General features: G+C 47.9%; 1 protein-coding gene across 2 annotated transcripts in view; it reads left to right on the top strand.

Moving 5' to 3' along the window:
* LOC148477859 (transient receptor potential cation channel subfamily V member 6-like) overlaps nucleotides 1–16,721 on the top strand; it is a 62,988-nt gene that overhangs the window by 22,045 nt on the left and 24,222 nt on the right. For both annotated transcript variants that reach the window (XM_088456099.1, XM_088456098.1), the window contains 3 exons: nucleotides 3,749–3,825; nucleotides 4,588–4,753; nucleotides 8,185–8,251. In XM_088456099.1, coding sequence (XP_088312225.1) covers nucleotides 3,749–3,825; nucleotides 4,588–4,753; nucleotides 8,185–8,251 — 310 coding nt within the window. The remainder of the gene's footprint in view (nucleotides 1–3,748; nucleotides 3,826–4,587; nucleotides 4,754–8,184; nucleotides 8,252–16,721) is intronic.

Raw genomic sequence — 16,721 nt, 5'->3', positions numbered from 1 at the left:
CCCATAACATGCCCATGACACTCCCATAACACACCCATGACACTCCCATAATACACTCATGACACTCCCATAACACACCCATGACACTCCCATAGCATGCCCATGACTCTCCCATAACATGCCCATGACACTCCCATAATATGCCCATGACACTCCCATAATACACTCATGACACTCCCATAACACACCCATGACACTCCCATAATACACTCATGACACTCCTATAATATGCCCATGACACTCCCATAACACACCCATAATATGCCCAAGACACACCCATGACACTCCCACTTGTCCATGACACTTCCATAACACGCCCATGACACTTCCATAACACACCCATGACACGCCCATGACACTTCCATAACATGCCCATGACACTTCCATAACACACCCATGACACTTCCATAACACACCCATGACACTTCCATAACATGCCCATGACACGCCCATGACACTTCCATAACACGCCCATGACAAGCACATGACACTTCCATAACATGCCCATGACACTCCCATAACACACCCATGACACTCCCATAATACACTCATGACACTCCCATAACACACCCATGACACTCCCATAGCATGCCCATGACTCTCCCATAACATGCCCATGACACTCCCATAATATGCCCATGACACTCCCATAATACACTCATGACACTCCCATAACACACCCATGACACTCCCATAATACACTCATGACACTCCTATAATATGCCCATGACACTCCCATAACACACCCATAATATGCCCAAGACACACCCATGACACTCCCACTTGTCCATGACACTTCCATAACACGCCCATGACACTTCCATAACACACCCATGACACGCCCATGACACTTCCATAACATGCCCATGACACTTCCATAACACACCCATGACACTTCCATAACACACCCATGACACGCCCATGACACTTCCATAACATGCCCATGACACGCCCATGACACTTCCATAACACGCCCATGACAAGCACATGACACTTCCATAACACGCCCATGACATGCCCATAACATGCCCATGACACTCCCACAACATGCCCATGACACTCCCACAACATGCCCATGACACTCCCACAACATGCCCATGACACTCCCATAACACGCCCATGACACTTCCATAACACGCCCATGACACTCCCATAGCATGCCCATGACACTTCCATAACACACCCATGACACTCCCATAGCATGCCCATGACTCTCCCATAACATGCCCATGACACTCCCATAATACACTCATGACACTCCCATAACACACCCATGACACTCCCATAATACACTCATGACACTCCCATAATATGCCCAAGACACACCCATGACACTCCCACATGTCCATGACACTTCCATAACATGCCCATGACACTTCCATAACACACCCATGACACGCCCATGACACTTCCATAACATGCCCATGACACTTCCATAACACGCCCATGACACTTCCATAACACACCCATGACACTTCCATAACCCGCCCATGACATGCCCATGACACTTCCATAACACGCCCATGACAAGCCCATGACACTTCCATAACACGCCCATGACATGCCCATGACACTCCCACAACATGCCCATGACACTCCCACATGCCAACTCCCATAACACGCCCATGTCACTCCCATAACACACCCATGACACTGCCATAACATGCCCATGACACTCCCACAACATGCCCATGACACTACCACAACATGCCCATGACACTCCCATAACACGCCCACGACACACCCATGACACTCCCACAACATGCCCATGACACTCCCTTAACACCCCCATAACACACTCATGCCACCTCCTCTTTTTGCAATCACTTTAGGTCACCTCGCAGTCTCAACCCTGAAATGTAGATGGACCGCAGACCCTGTATGAAGTCATGGCGATGTCGTGTGTAAAGGCATACACCATCGCATACATTGGTTTGCACGTGCGCAGTAAGGGTTTTCTAGACTTTGGCGTAGTTGGGGCAACTTTAGACACCATCGGTCGCCTTATCCAAGCTTGCACTATGCTAGGATTCGCCATTTGAGTATGGCTCCCTTGTGATCAATAAAGCGACTTTGTAAGCAAACCCTGCAGCGACACTCCATAACACCCCTGAATAGCCACCTCCCAGTCAGCACCCAGGAACGCCCAATGCGTCCATAGTACACTGTGTGTGTGCATCTAAAATCGCAACGGGGCCTGACTCAGAGCTGTACGCTAATCCCGTCACATCTGCAACATTTTATCGCAGCTTTCCGAAAATAAGCAAATGTCGCAGCCGCAGGGAGATGTATTGAGAAACCCACCTGCAGCTTTGCAAATCCAAGCATCTGCGCAAAAAGTCGCAGCATCTACGTAAAATGTCACAGAGTCGGCAGCAGATCAGTTTAACATTGGTCTTCTGAGTACTCTGTGGCTACTCAGGTCTGTGACTTAGATTCAAGCGCGGCATAAAAAATCCTCATCTACGTCCGATATCGACATGTGACTCAGAGTCAGACCCAGTGGAGGCTCCAGGGGTGGGGCTGCAGCACAGTTCAAAATTCAAATAGGGGAACCACACCAACTGCCAGTGAGTCCCGACCGGTGATGTTGGGCAGCGTGTGAAATGGCAGTTGGTGTAGTTCCCCTATTTGAATTTTGAACTGCGCTGTAGCCCCGCCTCTGGAGCCTCCACTGCTCAGACCCTAAAGGAAAGATTTACAAAGGGCTATTTAACCCTGGAAGGGCGAGAACTCACATATCTTGCTGTCCAGAAAAGTAGACCAGCCTCCCAGATCCCACCTAGGAAAGTCCATTGAGCGTACGTTATTAGCCACATCAAAGATTTGCTACTGATGGTCGATGGTTTTGCCATAGATGGTGCAGGACCAACTTTTCTCTGCCATCGATAGCAGAGGTACAGAAAACGTTGTTTTTTTTTAATCATAGCCGCGCCTCTTAGTTGCACTTCTTTGCCCTGCCCCTCTTCCTAATAGGTCCACTTCTTTCACTGACTAACAGTAGTGATGCCCGCCCATTGATGGTTCAAACCGTTGGTGGTTTTCCATCCATGGTTTCCTGCCATCTATGTGAAGTATCGATGACAACAGCGATTGAGACCGTCAATTGTGAACTATTTGATAGCCGTCCCTAATCCCACCAACTTCAGTGTGTCATTGTAGCTTTGACCCCTGGGATTCAATGTTAGCAACTGCTTTTTTGTACAGCGCGGGGGTGGGGCCACGGTTAGGCAATTCTCACTACCCCATCCTACACCCCCCACCCGGCACATATGATGGAAATGGTTTAGACACCCCACAAAACACCTATAAATACATTAATGAGACAGTTTGGGGGTCAGATTTAGTATACCGTAGAGTTTCAAAGCTTGACTGATGGAGTTCAAAGGGCAATAATACTTAATGCTGAGCAAGCCTGATATAGAATAAATGGCTACAGCCCTTTGAAATCCATCGGTCACAGCTGCTGATCGTTGGTGGCTTTGAAAATTGGCGCATAGTAAATCCACCCCATTAGACTTAGTGGCCAAATTACAATGGGCGCAGGCACTACAGGGCCTGAAGGTGACGGTGGCCCTCAAAGCTGAGCTCACCCCAGGCTGCGCGTGCTCAGGAGAGACAATTCAGTTGGTCTGCGAAGCTAGAGTAGCGTTGCTGGGCCCCTACGTAAATGTTGCTACAGTATGGGGCCCGCCAATGCAGTGTTCTAGAAAGGCTCACTCTTACATTGATTTATTCTGTTCCTCAGATCCCAGTACTGATGAGTACCCGAATTATATCGTTGCTCCAGGATATGGTATCAGGAGGACTATTTCACTTCATTCTGTGAGTAGTTTAGTTCAATGAATTTACCCGCTCATAGCATCAGCATCATATATTTTATCATGTTATTGCTTAAGACGATACCATAGAGCAGTAATGTTATCCTTGGGTTGTACAGGAACAATGCAAACATTTATTTCTGCTTGTTATTCTTAAAATAAACTTAATTTGCACATGTTGTGGAGGCAGCCATTGCTGCGTATGCAGTCTGTCAAAGACGAAGACACCCAACCAGCAGGGCCACATGGGCCTAGGTCTAAAAATATTCAAGGGCCTATACTGAGAAGGGGGGGAGAGCTGTAACTAGTGCTGCGTGGGTGTGACCAGTACTGCGTGGGTGTGACCATTGCTGTGTGGGTGTGGCCAGAGCTAAGTGGGTGTGTACACCCCATACGCTATCAGCCCCGCTGTCTCCCTAAATACATAAAAATAGAACAAAATGTATCATAATTTATGGCTGTCTGATGATGGGCCTATTTTTATTTGCCCCATGTGGGGCATATTCTTCTGCCCCATTGTTAATCCGGCCCTGCCTTCCAAATATTGGGTTGCTTCACAAATGATAACCTTCACAGCATGCACGAGGAGGGATTATTTATTTTTGGAAGAGGGAGAGACTTTTTCATTAACTTTTTGTACCCAGATATATAGTTGCAAAAAAAAATGTAGAATCATCATGTGGTTAGAACAACCTGTAGTTAATCCCTCATTTGTTTTTACATTGTCTGTATGTCTTGCTCACCCCATGATCGCCCATCTTTGCAGGGTCTTCTTCTGTTGCTCAGTGTTGCTTACCCTTGCCATGAGGCTCACCAACTCTAATGGAGAAGTGATCCCCATGTCTTTGGCCCTGGTGTTCGGCTGGTGCTATGCCATGTATTTCGCTCGTGGATTTGAGATGTTGGGACCTTTCACTGTCATGATTCACAAGGTTAGTGCCGAATGTGCGGCAGGTACAGGGTCATGTGAGCAGCGTCAGACTGGGACATGAAGGGCCCACCGGGAGAATGAAGTGATAGGGGCCCATATTTAGGGGTGTGACCAGCCTATAAAAGGGGGTGTGGCCAGCCTCCACAGAGGCTTGGCTAACCATTACAAAGTGCATGGACTGGGCTCCTTAAAAATGTATATATAGTGAATACTGCTAGTGCATGCATGATAATGTACCAGATTAATAACAGCAATGCATTGTAGAAAATACGCCATAGTCCTGTGCAGTATAATGTAACATATGTATAATGTTTAGTTCAAGTGCACAGTCTTGAACCTGATCTCTAGAGGAGGGGATGGGCCCACAGGCAGTGGGGTCCACCGGGGCATTCCCCTGTACCCCTGTGGGCCAGTCCAACCCTGGATGTGAGACAACCTGGGGACATGCGGGGAGCAGAGAGGTTGCCGTGTAAGGCTGGAATAATCTCAGCCCAGAGTGGGTAGGAGAACTCAGCCAAATACAAGGGCAGTTGCCATAGTTGGTAAATTGTATTCCATATACTTGGGAATTAAACTGCTTTATACATTAAAACATTTTTCCCTATGTTATTGGTTGAACATCTCAGCAGCTATAAGTAGCATGTAGCTCTATAACTTGTATGCCAGTTAACAGTGTTTGGAGTGGTTGATGACATGATACCAATGCAGTGTAGGGTTCATTAAACAATTGGTTCTCACACTCAGGAGTCTGTTTGTTATTAGAAGAAAAGTCCTAAATCCAGCAAAAACATTTATTTTCTCCTTATTGTTTAGTTTAGCCCACCCAGAACCTGCAATAACCACCACCCGGCATAGTCAGCGGCAGCCATCCCTCTACCTTTCCTGCAATAGGTTCTTTATGCTTTGCATGGGAAAGTTAAGGCTGGCACACACTAGATGATGTCTAGTGTGTACCGACCTCGTAAGCGGTGGGACCTGGTGGGGTGCCGGCATTGGCAAGTGCGTACACACATGCCAATGCTGGCAGCGACGGCGGGAGCAATGCTGCATTCGGCAGCATGGCCCTCGCTAACGATGCCACCTGCATGCAGGTCCGGTGGGCGATGTCGCTGGCGACGCGAGGGAGCGCGCATCGTCAGCGACATAGCAGATACACACTAGACGATTTTATTTTAGCACCCCCACACTCCTCCCTCTACCTCCACTTACCGCTGGTTAGTTGCACGAAGGAGGAGGAGGCCGGCCCCACGGAAGAAGTGGAGGGTGGGGGCTATGCACGTTATAGCAATAAGCTGCACAGCCACAGCCCCTGCACTGCATGGAGGTAGAGGTGCGGTCTTGTAACTGAAAGACCACTCATTACACCTCCTCCTCCTCCTCCTCCAAGCTGTGCAGCCTATTGCTATAAAGCACAGCACTTAACTGTCCACGGCCGCAGCTCCACTGGTGCCTCTCAAATGTTTGGGGGGAGGGGCGAACCGCCCCCCCTGTCCCCCCCCGCCTTTTCCGATGGTTATGGACACTGGTATATCTTGCATGGCATATGTGTGTATGAGGCTAGGGGGGGGGGGGGGGGAATTCAATTAGGTGCGAGTTTGGTCCCATGAGGCAAATTCACGGCAAATTCACACTACGAATTATATTTGCAATTTAATTCCAAGCACGCATTTCTTTTTCAGAGTAAATTTGCCTGTTTTTGTTCACACTCCCATAAACAGGTGAAAAGGTAGGGAAAATATTTTAAGGCAAAAATGTTGGGACCTGCTTCAGAACCCCTTGGACGCCCCCCTAATGACTAATTTAGGCATTTGAAAGTTTTCAAATAGCTTAATTGGGCCAATTTTTTTTCTCCACTTTCCTCCTAATTCCTTAGTAATTAAATGGATTCTACAGGTTTTTTTATATTATTTATTTATTTATTTATTAAATGCACTAATCAGCCATTTGACACCTTTTTAAAAGCGTACGCTACTTTCCTTATGGCCAATAACAATCTTCTGTATGATTCTGCTAACAAAGGTATCACTTTTTGGGGGTCCAGGAAGGTCTCACCACTTTTTTATGCTATTTTTTCTGTCCACTTTTTGGACAAAATTTGCACGCTCTCACTGCGAGTAGTACGAATTAGCATTTATAATTGAATTGTGCGTATCTTGGGTGCGCACATGAAGTAGGCAACTTATAAGGCAAACTATGCGCGTTTAATCCTTTTGCAAACTCGCACCTAATTGAATTCCTCCCCTACGTGTATGAGAAAATATCTATATAAGGGGAAATTCAGCTGCCATAATGTTTTTATTTTATGGATAAATTGTTTAGAAAATAATTTGCAGCAATAAAAAATATTTCTTTTCAGGTCATTATAATAATAAACCGATCCCTCAATAGCACAGAGATATTTTATATGCACTTCGTTAACTCATGAACACTTAGGGCCCCATTCAGACCCGCTTGCTAGATGCATTCGCACGCAGACAAAGTATACAAATCCCGCGATCGCACGGCAAGGCGTTAGCACACCCACTATGTCTTGGCGTGCTATAGCGGTGTGTATTTAGACGCCCACCAGCCTGTCTTAAGACGCCCACTTATACATGTCATCTCCAGGAATTGTATGCAACAATCGGTAACATTGAGTATCAACGGAAGCAAACGCAGTACTTGTGGACTGACCATACCCTACCGCAAGCACTGCGAGTGCTTCAATGTGTAATTTAGCCATGTCACGTGTATTATGAGATGACGCTGCGTCTTAATTATGCACGCCTCTGAAACGGCGTTAAGACGCACAGACACTCCTGCGTTTGCACCACCACACCCCCATTTTCGTCTATCATCTCCTGTAACCACCCATAACGCATACTTGCCAACTATCTGGCTGCTCCTTCTGGGAGGGAGCAGCCAGATCGGCAGAACAGGGGGCGTGACCAGCAAAAGGGGGCGTGGCCGGGCGGGCTGAAGGCCGTTTCCGGGTGTGACGGGGCGGGGCCACGCGATCGCGTCAGCGACCCCCCGCTGAAGGGTGTTTCTCAGGTACTGACGGGGGGGGAGACTGGGGATCGTCGGCACGCGGGAGGCTTGCCTGCCTTTCCGGGGGGGCGGGAGCTGCACCCGTTTATCGGGAGGCTTCCGCCCGAATCGGGAGGGTAGGCAACCCTACCATAACGGCTTGTCCTGTCACTCATTCTAGCGAGCTGGCTATGCACAGCGAACGATTCTCGATCGCATGGACTAGTTCGCATATGCGCATTGTGATGCATACGCATGTGCGGATTGCAAACATCGGCAGGCTACGTGCGAACGCAGTCTGGCGAGCTGGTCTGAACCGGGCCCTTAGTACAATGCTTGTCTGGATTATTTTCCTTCTATATATACGCCTGTGTGTTCACAGCCTTAGTGAGTGCTTCATTTTGTTACATATCCGGCTTTCAGATGATGTTTGGAGACCTCCTGAGGTTATTCTGGCTTATGATGGTGGTCATTGTGGGCTTCGGCACAGGTAAGGGTAAAGCACTGTCTGATTCTCCTCTTGCAATGCCAGTCTGTTCCTTGTTAATGTTGTTATATTGAATTATTTGTATTTCCCTGTACGGCACTAAGGACACCTGGTGGCGGGATATAAATAAAATAATTAGGGGTGTGCACCGGCCACTTTTCGTGTTTTGTGTTTTGATTTTGGATCTGGATCTTTCTTCGTGTTTTCGATCTGGATTGGTTTTGCCAAAACCACCCTTCGGTGTTTTGGGTTCTGGGTTTTGTGTATTTTTTTTTTTTAAAAGCATAAAAACAGCTAAAATCACAGAATTTGTGGGTTTTTCTGCTCCTATGCTATTATTAACCTCAATAACCTTAATTTCCACTCATTTCCAGTCTATTCTGAACACCTCACACCTCACAATAGTGTTTTTATGTCCAAAAGGTTGCACCGAGGTAGCTGGATGACTATGCTAAGCGACACGAGTGGGCGGCACAAACACGTGGCCCATCTAGGAGTGACACTGCAGTGGCAGACAGGATGGCAGTTTGAAAAACTAGGCCCTAAACAGTACATAATGCAAAGAAAAAAAAGAGGTGCAAGATGGAATTGTCCTTGGGCCCTCCCACCCACCCTTATGTTGTATAAACAGGACATGCACACTTTAGCAAATCAATCATTTCAGCGCCAGGGTCTGCCACACAACTGTGGCTGAAATGATTGGTTCGTTTGGGCCCCCATAAAACAAACTGGCAATTAATCTGGCCCTGCACAAACTGGCTCTACGAAGGCAAGATGTCGTCCTCATCCTCCTCATCCACCGATTCCTCACCCTCTTCAGTGTTGTGTACATCCTCATCCTCACAGAGTATTATTAACTTGTCCCCGCTAGAATCCACCACCACAGGTCCCTCTGTACGTTCTGGAGGCTGGTCTCCCTGGAAGAGTTGATAATTCATTTTTATGAACATCATCTTCTCCGCATTTTGTGGAAGCAACCTCCTCGCTGACAAGGTTCCCGGCTGCACTAAACACTCTTTCGGAGTACACACTGGAGGGGGGGCAACTCTGGTAAAATAGAGCCAGTTTGTACAGGGGCCTCCAAATTGCCTCTTTTTCCTGCCAGTACAGGTATGGACTGTCTGCCATGCCTACTTGGATGCTGTCACCGATGTAATCCTCCACCATTCTGTCAATGGTGACAGTATCATATGTAGTGACAGTAGACATGTCAGAAATTGTTGCCAGGTCCTTTAGTCAGGACCAGATGTCCAAACTTGGTCCTGCCTGCCCTGCATCACCGCCAGCGGGTTGCTTAGGATACCTACGTTTTTTCCTGGCAGCCCCAGTTGCGGGAGAAAATGAAGAAGGAGCTGTTGACGTGTCACGTTCCGCTTCAGCTGACAGTGTTTTCACCAGCAGGTCTTTGCACCTCTGCAGGCTTGTGTCGGCCGGAAAGAGAGACACCACATAGGCTTTAAACCTAGGATCGAGCACGGTGGCCAAAATGTACTGGTCTCATTTCAACAGATTGACCATCCTGGAATCTCGGCAAAGCGAATGAAGGGCTTCATCCACAAGTCCCACATGCCGAGTGGAATCGCTCCGTCTTAGCTCCTCCTTCACTTTCTCCAGCTGCTTCTGCAAATGCCTGATGAGAGGAATGACCTGACTCAACCTGGCAGTGTCTGAACTGACTTCACGTGTGGCAAGTTCGAAGGGCTGGAGAACCTTGCACAACACGGAAATCCTTCTCCACTGCGCTTGAGTCAGGTGCATACCCCCTCCTTTGCCTATGTAATAGGTGGATGTAAAGGCTTGAATGGCCTTTTGCTGCTCCTCCATCCTCTGAAGCATATAGAGGGTTGAGTTCCACCGCGTCACAACCTCTTGCTTCAGGTGATGGCGGGGCAGGTTCAAGAGTGTTTGCTGGCTCTCCAGTCTTCGGCACGCAGTCGCTGAATGGCGAAAGCAGCCAGAAATTTTTTGGCCCACCCAAAGCGTCTCCTGCACGCCCCTGTCGCTTTTCAGAAAATTCTGCACCACCAAGTTTATTGTGTGAGCAAAACATGGGACGTGCTGGAATTTGCCCAGATGTAATGCCCGCACAATATTGGTGGCATTGTCAGATATCACAAATCCCCAGGAGAGTCTAAGTGGGGTAAGCCACTGGGCGATGATTTCCCTCAGTTTCTCTAAGAGGTTGTCAGCGGTGTGCCTCTTACTGAAACCGGTGATACACAGCGTAGCCTGCCTTGGAGCGAGCTGGCGTTTCTGAGATGCTGCTACTGGTGACGCTGCTGCTGTTGCTGCATAAGGTGATACATCTACCCAGTGGGCTGTCACAGTCATATAGTCCTTAGTCTGCCCTGTTCTACTTGTCCACATGTCTGTGGTTAAGTGGACATTGGGTACAACAGCATTTTTCAGGACACTGAGGACACTTTTTCTGACGTTTCTGTACAGTCTCGGTATCGCCTGCCTAGTGAAGTGGAATCTAGACGGGATTTGGAACCGGGGACACACTACCTCCATCAATTGTCTAAATCCCACTGCACTAATGGCAGATACCGGACGCACGTCTAACACCAACATAGCAGTCAAGGCCTCAGTTATACGTTTTGCTTCAGGATGACTGCTGTCGTACTTCATCCTCCTCGCTAAGGACTGTTGGAGGGTCAATTGTTTAGTAAAAGTAGTGGTGTTCCTACTTCCTCTCTGGGATGATGAACGACTCCCAGCAGTAGCAACAGCAGCAGCGGCAACAGGAGGCGTAGCAATGCAGGATCCTCCGGAGGAATCCCGGATAGGAGAGTCAGTCATGCCAGTGACATGGCCTGCAGGACTACTTCCAATCCTGACTAAGGAGGAAATTGACGAGGAGGGAGTTGACGGTGTGGTTTGCAGGCGCTTGGATACAACAGGACAACGGGATTTAGGTGTCCCTGGACTGCTTACGGTCTTAGCCAAAGTTTCTGAACTTGACAGTAACTTTTTATGAACGCGCTGCAGGTTCTTGTAAAAGGGAGGATGTTCCTAGGTGGTTAACGTCTCTACCCCTACTTATTTCACCTTTACATATGGTACATATGGCAAGACAGTTGTTGTCCGGTTTTGGATAGAAATATTGCCAGACCAAAGAGGTGGAATGTTTGGTCTTCTGCCCAGGCATGACCGTGATGGGCTTTTTCATCCCACGGACAACAACTGATTTAAACAAACCACATCACCATCAGAATCCTCCTCGCCAGCTTCCTCCTCAGCACCAGCTACACCAGTATCCTCATCCTGTTGTACTTCAACAGTGACATCTTCAATTTGCATATCAGCAAGTGGACTGTGGGTGCTCCTTTCAGCACTTGCAGGGGGCGTGCAAATGGTGGAAAGAGCCACCTCTTCCCGTCCAGTGCTGGGAAGGTCAGGCATCGCAACCGCCACCACACTTGGACTCTCCTTGGGGATTTGTGATATCTTCTTAGAACGCACAGTTCTTCGCTGTGCTTTTGCCAGCTTAACTCGTTTGATTTTTTTAGCGGGAGGAGGGCTTCCATCGTCATGTGAAGCTGAACCACTAGTCATGAACATAGGGAAAGACCTTAGCCGTTCCTTGCCACTCCGTGTCGTAAATGGCATATTGGCAAGTTTACGTTTCTCTTCAGATGATTTAAATGTTTTTTTCAAGGTCATTTTCCTGAACTTTGTCATTTGGGATTGTATGTGCCGTCTACTATGACATTGGGCATCGGCCTTGGCAGACGACGTTGATGGCATGTTATCGTCTATGTCATGACTAGTTGTAGCAGCTTCAGCACTAGGAGGAAGTGGTTCTTGATCTTTTCCTATTTTATTTTTATCGGAGAAAGTTTGGTCCTCCATTTATGTTATATTGATATATACGTGCGGCTAAGGTGCACACAAACACAGAAAATAATTTTTTATTTTTGTTGGAGACTAGTGCACTTTGTGGGTTACACCTCCCTTTAAGAAATGATCCAGCCGGCCCTTTACTTATGGGACACAGGCGCACGCTTGGCGCTGCTCCTTTGCTGATGCACGTGCAGCTACAGCCCACACAATTCACAAAGACAGAAAAAAAAAAAAAGAATTTTTTATTCTTTGTGGAGCGCATTTTGGGGGTTACACCACCCTTTAACAGACAGACGCACGCTTGGCGCTGCTCCTTTGTTGATGCATGTGGAGCCACAGTGCACACAATTCACAAACACAGAAAATATATATTTTTTTTGTTTGGAGTGTACTTTGGGGGTTACAGCACCCTTTAACGGACAAGCCAGCTGGCCCTTTACTTATGGGACACAGGCGCACGCTTGGCGCTGCTCCTTTGTTGATGCACGTGCAGCCACAGTGCACACAATTCACAAACACAGAAAATATTTTTTTATTTTGTTTGGAGTGCACTTTGGGGGTTACAGCACCCTTTAACGGTCAAGCCAGCTGGCCCTTTACCTATGACACAGGCGCACGCTTGGCACTACTTTGTTGATGCACGTGCGGCTACTGCGCACACAATTCACAAACACAGAAAGTATTTTTTTATTTTGTTTGGAGTGCACTTTGGGGGTTACAGCACCCTTTAACGGTCAAGCCAGCTGGCCCTTTACCTATGACACAGGCGCTACGCTTGGCACTACTTTGTTGATGCACGTGCAGCTACTGCGCACACAATTCACAAACACAAAAAAATATATTTTTATTTTGTTTGGAGTGCCCTTTGGGGGTTACAGCACCCTTTAACGTTTAAGCCAGCCGGCCCTTTACCTATGACACAGGCGCACGCTTGGCACTACTTTGTTGATGCACGTGCGGCTACTGCGCACACAATTCACAAACACAAAAAAATATATATTTTTATAATGTTTGGAGTGCCCTTTGGGGGTTACAGCACCCTTTAGCGGTCAAGCCAGCCGGCCCTTTACCTATGGGACACAGGCGCACGCTTGGCGCTGCACCTTTGTTGATGCACGTGCAGCCACAGTGCAAACAATTCACAAACATAGAAAATATTTTTTTATTTTATTTGGAGTGCCCTTTGGGGGTTACAGCACCCTTTAACGGACAAGCCAGCCGGCCCTTTACTTATGGGACACAGGCGCAGGCTTGGTGCTGCTCCTTTGTTGAATTGCGTGCAGCCACAGTGCACGCAATTCACAAACACAGAAAATATATATATTTTTTTGTTTGGAGTGCCCTTTGGGGGTTACAGCACCCTTTAACGGACAAGCCAGCCGGCCTTTTACGTATTGGACACAGGCGCACGCTTGGCGCTACTTTGTTGATGCACGTGCGGCTACTGCGCACACAATTCACAAACACAGAAAAAATATTTATTTTTTTTGCACTTGGGGGGAGCACCCCTGATGGACAGAGCACCCCCTGGACAACACTACAGCACCCCTTTAGGACTGGGACACTACACAGGACTTTGGAGTGGACACATCCCCTATGGACAACTGACTGCACAACACAGTCCAGCCAGCCCCTATGGACTTTGGAGGAGTGGACACAGCCCCTATGGACAACAGCAGCACAGCACAACACAGCCAGCCCCTATGGACTTTGGAGGAGTGGACACAGCCCCTATGGACAACAGCAGCACTGCACAGCACAACACTGCACTACACTACACTACACAGCCAGCCCTAACTCCCACCTTCCCTCTTCACTGTCCACAGCCGAGTGAGAAAATGGCGCCGACGCAGGTACCTTATATAGAATCCAAAACCCGCGAGACCCGGAAGGCGGGATGATGACGTTTTGCCTCGATTTCAGATCCGAGTCAGGCGGGAAAAGTCGAGCCTGACTCGGATCGGCCTCGGATCGGGGGGGCTCAGGGGGGGGTTTGGATTTCAGAAATCCGAACCCGCTCACCTCTAAAAATAATACATTTTTGTACACAGTAGCTTATTATTGGGAGGGATTCAATTACTGGCAGTGTGCTGTCATGCTTCACTATGTTGCTTGGCTGTGCACATATCGGTCAGTTACGGTACCGCTGACATTGCAAGGCAAACCTTGCAATGTGGATGGACGCCATGTGCCATTTTGGAATGGCACATCGCCTCCATCTTGTTGATTTGAATTTCTTTTTCGGACTGATGATCATCACAATTACTCTCTTGTAACAAAGTATAAGATAGCTATTGCAGGGCCGAAACTAGGATATCTGTCACCCGGTGCAAGGCAGCAATTTTGCGCCTCCTCCCTTCCTGTACCTGAGGTTTGTCCTTGCTCCTCCATAAGGCAGTGCACTACTCAGACGTCCCTGGTATAGTGACTTACATTATTCCACACACCATAATGCCCATTACACATTATGCCACACACTATAATGCCTATTACCAAAGTGCCACTTACATATTTGCCCGACACCATTTTATACCCCACAGTAAGGCTTCTAATTACTTTAAAATTACCTGCTCGTTGTCAGGGGTTACATGCTCGTTGCCATGGGGTTTCATGCTTGTTGCCAGGGGGTTTATGCTCATTGCGAGGGGTTACATGCTCGTTGCCAGGGGTTACATGCTCGTTGCCATGGGGTTTATACTTGTTGCCATGAGGTTTATGCTAGTTGCCATGAGGTTTATGCTTCTTGCCATGGGGTTTCATCCCCGTTTGCCAGGGTGGCTTTTGCTTGTTGCCAGGGGGTTTATGCTCATTGCCAGGGGGTTTCACAGGAGAAGATGCAGCTTTCAGCATCTTCTCCCGGCAGTTCCAGCGTTCCCGGTGCTGGGAACGCTGTGTGCATTGTGCTGGCCTAACAGACACTAGAGGTCCAGTAGGACCTCTAGCATCTGTCTCTTCCTAGGCGGCGGCCATTTTTGGATGGCCGTTTTCAGCAGAGACCATGCGGACGGCTAGTCCGCATGGAATTTACTGAAAATGGCCATCCAAAAATGGTCGCCGCCAAGGAGGAGACAGACACTAGAGGGCCAGTAAGGACCTCTAGCATTTGTCTCCTCTTCGGCGGTGGCCATTTTTGGATGGCCGTTTTCTGAGTCTGCAGCCCCCAACCCACCTCGAGTCAGCTTCTTTCACCCCCTGCAATCCGGCACCCAGTGCACATGCACCTCTAGCCCCCCCCAGTTGTGGCCCTGGCTATTGTCTGAAGTTGCGTTGGATGTGTGTTATATTCGACGACATCCTGGTGGGAGCTCTAGGAGGGCGTGGTGCAGCAAAGTGAGCAGTCCAGGGGGCGTGGTGTTGAGATTGCATCATCGTTGCCCCTCCCCCCAAAAAACAAAGCAAAGCTGAGATTGTGAAATGGGGGACGGGGAGACGTTTTAGTGCAGATCAGGTGTTCCAGCTGCCCAGACCTTGCATTACAATAGGCGGGAGTGAGGGGCCTCTGGCAGACTTGCTCACTTTTCTAGGCCTCCAGAGAGACACACACAAGATTTGTTAGTCTCCTGAAGGTTTTGGGAGAGTAGTAAAGTATGATGTGTATGGGTTTAAATAAAACAAAATCCTAAAAAATATCGTTATCGTTCATTGTCCGCATTATCGTGCTGTGGATATGCCAGCAACGACCATCGTTGCGCGCACCCGCTGGTTCTTTTCGGCATCTGTCATCACCTGAACCTACTGCCCAACCTGACGATATTGTCAGTAGAGATGTGCGCCGCCCCCCTGTGTTTTGGTTTTGGATCTGGATCTCCCCTGGTTTTGGATCTGGATTGGTTTTGCCAAAACCTCACCTCCGTGTTTTGTTTTCGTGTTTTGGTTTTGGATCTGGATTTTTTATTAAAAAAAAAAAGCTAAAATCACATAAAATGGGCCTTTTTTTGTTCCTACAGTATTAATAACCTCAATAACATTTATTTCCACTCGTTTCCAGTCAATTTTGACCACCTCACAGCTCACAAGGGGACCAGGAAGCGTGCTTTCCAAAAATAAATAAACAAATTACTTAAATAATGCTTTGCAAATCTTCTATAAACTGGCATTTCCGAACCTGTAGAGGGACATAAAAAAAACATAGCTCAAACTGCCATTGTACCCACTGTCCACTTAACCATATGAGATATATTTTGAACAAGCGGAACTGAGCAGCAAATGCAAAATTTCAGACCTAAGGTTTAAGTATTACGTTGTGCGGCTGCGCCATGCCTGCTTGCTGGCATTTTTTCTTCATCCCAGAAGGGGACCAGAAAGCGTGCTTTCCAAAAATAAATCTTCTGTTCTGCTTCCCAACCTGTAAAGGGACATTACAAAAAACAGAGTTAGTTAGTGGCCTTCAAATTGCCATTGTTCCCACTGTCTTGGACTGGAGCAACCATGGCGACTGAATTAGTGTCATAAGGAAGAGGAGGGTGCAAACTGGGTGTCATGTTATGAGTTGGCCATATGGGGTCTGTTGCTGTTAAGGGATCAGGCTGGTTATCAGTGGACACATTATTATAGTTTTTGTTATTCTGGGTTGCCATCTCCTGAAGGGTGTTTACCAACAGACAGAGACTATCTACCTATCAACTCA

The sequence above is a fragment of the Taudactylus pleione genome, unplaced genomic scaffold (genome assembly GCF_031769625.1).
Source record: "Taudactylus pleione unplaced genomic scaffold, aTauple2 ptg000685l, whole genome shotgun sequence".
NCBI lineage: Eukaryota > Metazoa > Chordata > Amphibia > Anura > Myobatrachidae > Taudactylus > Taudactylus pleione.
The sequence above is the reverse complement of the archived record's forward strand: the minus strand, read 5'-3'. Positions and strand labels throughout refer to the sequence as shown.